Source organism: Penaeus japonicus, unplaced genomic scaffold, assembly GCF_977035675.1.
Source record: "Penaeus japonicus unplaced genomic scaffold, GWHDUDI00000001_assembly GWHDUDI00000004, whole genome shotgun sequence".
Taxonomy (NCBI): Eukaryota; Metazoa; Arthropoda; class Malacostraca; order Decapoda; family Penaeidae; genus Penaeus; species Penaeus japonicus.
The window spans coordinates 31,065,401-31,073,111 of NW_028234406.1; the positions used below are offsets into that span (position 1 = coordinate 31,065,401).

The following is a 7,711-nucleotide window of genomic DNA, read 5'->3' on the forward strand; positions in this document are numbered from 1 at the left end:
GAGGCGGAGGAGGAAGAGGAGGGAGAGGCGGAGGAGGAGGGAGAGGGATAGAAGGAGGTGGAAGAGGAGGGATAGCAGGAGGAGGAAGAGGAGGGATAGGAGGAGGAAGAGGAGGGATAGGAGGAGGAGGAGGAGGAAGAGGAGGGATAGGAGGAGGGAGGTGGAGGAAGAGGAGCGGAGGCGATTGGAGGAGGAGGAGGGAGGAAATCGGAGGGATAGGGAGGAGGAGGAGGAGGAAGAAGGATAGGAGGAGGAGGAAGAGGAAGTGATGGGAGGAGGAGGAAGAGGAGGGATAGGAGGAGGAGGAAGAGGAGGGATAGCAGGAGGAGGAAGAGGAGGGAAGGAGGAGAAAATGAGGGATAGCTGGAGGAAAGGAGGATAGGAGAGAGAAGAGAGGATAGCAGAGGAGGAAGAGGTAGGATAGAGAGAGAAGTGGAGGATAGCAGGAGAGAAAGGAGGGATAGGAGGAGAGAAGAGGAGGATTAGCAGAGGAGAGAGAAGGATAGGAGGAGGAGGAAGAGGAGGGATAGGAGGAGGAGGAAGAGGAGGGAGGGGAGGAGGAGGGAAGAGGAGGGATAGCAGGAGGAGGAGAGGAGTGAATATGGGAGGAGGAGGAAGAGGGAGGGATAGCAGCAGGAGAGGAAGAGGAGGGGAAGGGGAGGAGGGCGTGGAGGGATGCAGGGGAGGAGGAAAGAGGAAGGATAGGAGGAGGAGGCGAGGAGGGGATAGCAGTAGGAGGAGGAAGAGGCGGAGATAGGAGGAGGAGAAGAGGAGGGCTAGCAGGAGGAGGAAGAGGAGGGATAGGAGGAGGAGGAAGGAGGGATAGGAGGAGGAGGAAGAGGAGGGATAGGAGGAGGAGGAAGAGGAGGGATAGGAGGAGGAGGAAGAGGAGGGATAGGAGGAGGAGGAAGAGGAGGGATAGGAGGAGGAGGAAGAGGAGGGATAGGAGGAGGAGGAAGAGGAGGGATAGGAGGAGGAGGAAGAGGAGGGATAGGAGGAGTAGGGGATAGGGGATGGGGGATAGAGTGGGAGGGGAAAGGAAAAAGGGATATAGAAAGAAAAGTCAAGAAAGAGGAAGAGGGGATGGGGGAGGAGAGGCAAGAGGGTGAGCAAAAGAATGGAAGTGAGTGGGAGAAGGGGTTGAACAAGGAGTAGGAGATACATGGAGAGTAGGAATATGCAGAGGAGTAAGATAAAAGTGGGGAAGAAAGGAAGATTAGCTGAAGGAGCAGAAAAAAGCAGGTAGAGGTAAATGGACAAAGAAAAATGAGAAGTGGAGAACCAGAGAAGAGAGGAGAAACAGGAGAATTAATGTGTAAGCCATAATATTCACATTTGATTTTGTGATATCAACATCATATGTAACACTAGAACTGATGGAGAAGCATCAGCCTGAACACATGAATACTGCACACATACAAGCCCTGAGAGATGTCGTGGGTTATGACTCTGCCGCATCTTGGACAACACTACCTGCATCATTGGGGCAGATGACTCTTTGCGTTTCTTGTGACACATTTTCACTATAAATGTCTCCACACGGGCTACATCCCCACTCACACCCTCCACTGAAAAATTTACATACATTACTGAGGTAGAAGGGAATGGTAATGATGATACTAGTAAAAAAGATAATGATAATAATGGGGATGATAACGCTCTTGATAATGATAATGATAATGACTATGATAATTGTGACTGATGCTCCAGATGAGGATAAAGTAAATTGAAAAAAAAAAGCAAATTTAATCTATAAGGAAAACAAAAAGATGAAATGAAAATAAACTTATTTCACACAACCCAGTTGGAATGACTGGCAAAGTAAGAATACAAAATGGAAACTTACATTTTTCGTCATGAAATCCAGTGAAGGCTATGTTCAGGTAACTTGCCGGGCGTTCAGTTTGTTTTTCGATCTTCTGCGTTACCTGATAAAAGTGCAAAACTTGTTATGGGAAAATTTATATTTGAGGACACACAAATCAAATAATGCAGAAGTCTGTATGTTTCAGTTAAAACAAAATCATTTCTCATAAAAAAATTGCCATCCCTTGCAGGTATTTAACAATGAAGAGATGAAGCAATGTAGTGCTAAGAATTTACTACTTTACCCTATGACCTACCAGACTCGTTTGGGAACTACCTCACAGATTCCTTGAGCTAAAAACAAAGGTCTGGACTACCTTGTCTAGAAGGTAGTCGAGCTTGAATGACATTCTGTTCTTGTGACTGCGGCTCATCCTTCCACGCATGTAGTAAAGTGTCCGCTGGAGGAAAATTGGCTGCAAAGATGGCACTTTTGTAAGCAACTTCGCAAAAGTTATCACAAAAAGGACTGCTCTTTTCTGTTTTATGAGAAGTACAAGATAAATTTACATAGGCAATTATAGAAACTAAGATTATATCAACATCAACTCCTTCATTCAATTTACTTTGAAACAAACTTACAAATACAATATATCCATGTACAAAATTACAAGATCACATGGAAGTATATGTAAGTCACAGTTATGCAGTTATGTTTCCTCACTTTTATGATAAAAGAAGAAAAAAAAAATATTTTAAACAGAATTCCTTTCTACAAATTCTATCATAGCTATACCCTCAAACGCATAACTTCATAAAAATACTTTTTCTCAATGTCAGTTGCAACTGCTGGATATATTTACAAAGTCATACTCTAAGTACATTGTAAAATATCAAATACTTACACACAATACATTTCTTGACCTTAGGAATCTGTAGATCTGTGTAGGTTCTGAAAAAATGGCATTCCATAAGTTTCAACATAAGGTTTTTGTTCCTTTTCACTTCAGCAGTGTAGTATTATTTTCTATAATAAGATAAATAAATTATATTAGTTAATAACCTACATATATACTTTTGAGGCAACTTAACCCATTCACGCCGGGTGACGTGATAGCACGTATTGTGGTTTTCGCGCCAGACGCCCTGGACGCGCTGTGAGGGGAAGCCGCACGCTCGGGTAGAGCGAGCGGGCAACCGAGGCTCGCGGTTTGTGCGCCCGAGAATCTCGAGGCGTTAGGCTTATGGGTTTGAGAACCCCGGTATTGCGACCGCGCAAAGCCGGAACTGCCCCAGCGTGAGTGGGTTAAAATAAGAATAGTAATATTATTACTATTGATACCCTGCATCTCTAGTAATATGGAAACACGTTGGCTTCAATTCTAAGCACTGTCTGTATGTAAATTAGAAAAGATTACATCAAACTAAGAGCCAATCAGCAGTAGCAGTGTAAGACATACACAATGGAAATCTTATTGTTAAATGCTATTCTTTGCAAATTGGTTACAAAGACAGAAAATGCATGTTGGTAATTTTTATAAGAAGCTGTATGGTATGCTCTGACATGAACCTGGTAGTAACTGACAATATTTATATGCAAGACAAAAAGAAAAGAAAAAGAAAAGGATACGACTAACTAAACTTCTAAAAATATTAACCCACTCACGACGGGGGCATTCCAGCCTTGCATGTTACAATGCCGGGGCTCTTGAATGCATAGGCCTAAATCCGTTAAATAAACAACGCCATATGACGTCACCCTGCGAACAGGCCTTGAATGCGCGGTACCCGTGGTGTACCACCCGTCCAGAGAGGGTTAATATGGAAATTATGCATTTCTTTATCAATTAGTATTAGCAAGGGTGAGTAATGTAGAGTAGGAATGCTTCTGAAGTAACAACTGTACAATCACTGACAAAATATATTTGTGCGCTAAATTCAAGCTGATGAGCTCTCCTCTACATTATTGAAGAATAAACGGCACAAATGTTGGTAAAGTATTAGTTAATAATAATACAATCTTGAGAGAAAATATTACAAAGAATGAGTAAGTTGATTAAATCTAAGGCACTTTTCATCTCTGACATTTCTTGCATGATTTGAAAATTTGAAAAGTTTTTTTGATACAGAAATACCATACTTGGTAAATTTTCCAAATAACATCACATTACTAAATACCACAAAAGTGGTATTGATGGATTGCTCTCAATCTCTATTATTCATATATTGTGGATATAATGCGCGATTCCACCCCTGGACCCCACAATCTGGGTTCCTTTTTTTAGAGCACTTCATGCTACCTCATGCTACTTCATGGCATATTTCATATGCAAACTGTTAACCCAAATACCTACCTAACTTTGCCTAGTTTTGAAGTTAGCCCTGGCCAAGAGGTGGCTTTGCCCACTACTGGAACCCCCTATTCAAGACACTTCGTGCAACATATTTTGTACAAAATACCTTGATAACCACCATCCTCGCCCTGATATTGAAACATGGTTATGTTTACATATTGTATACAGTATAATTATTGAGAGCCCTCTATTGAGTGGTCACGTCATTATCAGTCCTAGTTTCCTTTCCTGAGGAATATATAAGACAAATTGTCAGTTGCTGTCATCAAGGCACTGTATGAGGGTTATTCGTGGTCACAGCAGCATCATCTACAGAACTAATTACATATCATAAGTATCACAAAGTGCCCTGAATAGTGGGGTCCAGGGGGATGTAGCCCACCCTTGGCTAACTTCAAAACAATGCAAAGTGAGGTAAGTATTTGGATTAAGATTTAGCATAGAAAATATGCTCCAAAGTAGCACAAAGTAATTTAACCCCTTCACTACGGGCAGTAGAAGACGCTCCTCACACCGCATCCAGCCGCGCCAAATTTTAAACGTCGCTATTGAATATGACAAGTTTTAAGCCAAAACCTCTACAAGTTTTAAGCCAAAACCTCTACAAGTTTTAAGCCAAAACCTCAACATAATCATCATGTGTTATATATCAAAATATGCTTAGTTAATCTCTTCCCCCATATGCATGTGACAGGTTATTTACATGGGTTGGGAGGAAGATGAAAAGAGTGACCTTGGTGGGAGGCCTCACTCAGATGACAAAAGAAAACAGTTGAAGTAGTATGATAAACTAATCATAATGTTTTAGATTTTTACATAATGTTTCATAAATAAATAATAAAATGATAGCTAGCAGGGCGCATCGGTACCTACCCTGGTATAAGCCAATCCCACTCTTATGTAATAATAATGAAAGTCAAGTAATCAATCGTATCTTATACGACCTCTATTCTGAAAGATCTCTGCCATGACGCAGTATGTGCGTCCTCGGGTTTGTCATGAGTGCTGCGAGGGCGCAGTATACGCGTCCTCGTAGTGAAGGGGTTAAAAATGGGGGGGGGGTCCAGGGGGGGAAAAGCCCTCCCTCCTTGGCTAGGGCTAATTTTAAAGTTTGGTAGGTAATTGGGTTAAGATTTTCCATACAAAATATGCCCGGAATTGATATCTTACCCCACAATTTCCCTGATCTACCTCACGCTCTCCCCTACTATGAGGACCCAGATTGTGAGGCATAGGGACAGAATTGCGGGTAAAGTTGACTATATATGGATAATACAGAGTGAGAGAAATTCATCGATACCCCTTTTGTGGTATTTAGTAATGTAGTGCTATTCGGAAAATTTACTTAATACTTGCAGCAGCTCTTTTGTTCTTCATCCTAAATTAATAAACAATCTACTTATTTATTTTTGTTAACTGATATACACTTGTTTGGAAGAGAACCATATATCAGAATAAAAAGAAAAATTTCTAGAATCTCGGTTCATCTATCGACTACAACCAATGCGGCCAAAGACAGCAGTTTCATGTCCCTTGTTGTTCGTGAATCTGCGGACCTGACACCACAAGCCAGTTTCGAGCCCCTTATCATATCAAGGTGTGTGATAAAGTAGTGACAAGGGATACACATTAACGATGTATTCAAAAGGTTCATTGCTAAGTAAACTATAAAAAAAATGTATAAATTATTGCACATCATTGCATAGACAACTGTGCACTTAACCCTATGACGACGGAGCGTCACACTCGTGTGACACAGCTAAACTCCCGATGCTGGGGCGTCATGCCAGTGTGACGATTTCAATGCAATATTGCAATTGCCCGGCTTAGGGGTTTTCGCGTAGTGCGTGCCCCGTCGGGAAAGGGTTAAGTGGGCAACTAAATTGTACTACTAACCACTTCTTTAGCATTTTGATTTCAAATTAGACCGAAATATACCATGTTTTCCAAGTTGCAACTCCCCTCACCCAAATAAACCCTGATTTCCCATGGGTTCCCCAAGCCTGTTGGGTATTGGGTCGAGAGGGGGGAGCTCACACGAAAGCTAAAGGTTTGCTGTGAAAATCAACATCAGATTCATTCTAATTAAATCATCCAATATGAATATTGTCTATGAAAGGATTTAGTTATAGTAGGAAAATTTACCCAAACACCAAGAAAATACTAGTTAGTGCACATCCCAAATTTTTGGGTGGTACTGGTAATTTTGTCTCATATATCAGACAATTCATTGGGTGCACATTTTTTTATCTGTAACAATGAGATTTAATGATAAAATCCAGCAAGAGATCTTGTTAAATAAGTCGACAGTTGACCTTTCTGTTTTGCCTTCTCATAACCCATTGTGAACAGGTGTCATGACATACTTGACAGCGCCGATAAGGACTAAAAGACAGGTGTCAATATGTACATGACGCAACATAGGGATCTGCTCACAGTGACACAGTGGAAGTACGCACACAGTCATGACGTATTATGGCTGTAACAGTGCTAGCTTCAGAACTAACGGGTTGCAAAGTCAGCCTAAACCTGTGTTTTGAGATGAATTTATGGAAAAACATTCTTTAGGCTAGTCTGTGCTGCCTGGAGGGTGGATAAAACATTTTAGCCAGTATCGCAGACTGCCCGCCCTGGTTAAGGCCCAGCCTGCTTTAGGGATGATTATAATTCTTGAAGGTAAGGGCAAAGAAAAGGACTTCCTTTGCAAAGCAAAGCAAATACTTGATAAAAATATATCAAATGAAATGGAAACTGACATAATGCCTTAACAATACTCTTTTAACAAATAACTGATCATGATCATTATGACAATTACAAACCTGCCATCATGACATAAGCACCAATCATGAATAATAATTAGTAGAATTTGTGATTTTTTGCATGAACTGACAACATTTTTCAATGAGTAATTTTAACTTGGTGATCGGCTGCTTGTCAAATAAATCATTTTCCATACCATAACAGGCATAGTGCCCTCCTGGGAATAAGATATCCCTAAAGGGCCAAAGAGCCCATGAACAAGCAAAAGGAGGAGATAGGGATCCCCGAGAGGAATCCCCCCTACCCCCTCCATAAGAACATATGATGTGACCATGGAAGCCACAAAGGCCAAGAGGGAGGCAGAAAGGTGGAAGGACAAATGAACTCACTTTCGAAGGCCTGCAGGAAGAGCTCGTGGTCGGCATGAACCTCACTCACTGGCTTCTCCAGCCCCATCCCGTCCTTCTTCTTCTGGGGCATTTCCGATTTCTAAGTTCGCTCGCCTGTCTCTTATGGTGTTCTCGCCTCCTACTCTTCTCCTTTCGCTCGCCCTGCCCGGTTGCAGCTCCGGAACGTGCCTCGAGGGACGAGAAGCTCTTCCTGCGATTCCTGTCTGGCTTTGTTTACCGCCTTAGCCTCTCTCCAGCGAGTCTGACTCGCGACTCGCAGCCAAAAGACGGCCTGCAAGCGCACTACCACCCCGGCTACGTTGCTCCTTCACTCTTCGCCACCGCCGTGGTTCGGCTTCGCACGGGATATTCCTCTGGAGGAGAGTAGATTGTGTGTACGGG

The 7,711-nt window shown here is 42.4% G+C and overlaps 1 protein-coding gene across 10 annotated transcripts in view; it reads right to left on the bottom strand.

The window, feature by feature from the left end:
* The window catches only part of Su(z)12 (Polycomb protein Su(z)12), a 24,114-nt gene extending 16,403 nt beyond the window's left edge, over positions 1 to 7,711 (bottom strand). For 4 of the 10 annotated variants that reach the window (XM_086536424.1, XM_043002484.2, XM_086536426.1 and 1 more), the window contains exons 1-5: positions 7,310 to 7,711; positions 2,712 to 2,758; positions 2,184 to 2,282; positions 1,847 to 1,928; positions 1,474 to 1,568 (exon numbers count right to left, since the gene is read on the bottom strand). In XM_086536424.1, coding sequence (XP_086392550.1) covers positions 1,474 to 1,568; positions 1,847 to 1,928; positions 2,184 to 2,282; positions 2,712 to 2,758; positions 7,310 to 7,400 — 414 coding nt within the window. In that variant the 5' untranslated portion in view covers positions 7,401 to 7,711. Of the gene's footprint in view, positions 1 to 1,419; positions 1,569 to 1,846; positions 1,929 to 2,123; positions 2,283 to 2,711; positions 2,759 to 7,309 lie in introns of all 10 variants that reach the window. The other 6 variants (XM_043002480.2, XM_043002479.2, XM_043002483.2 and 3 more) reach the window with 3 other exon arrangements.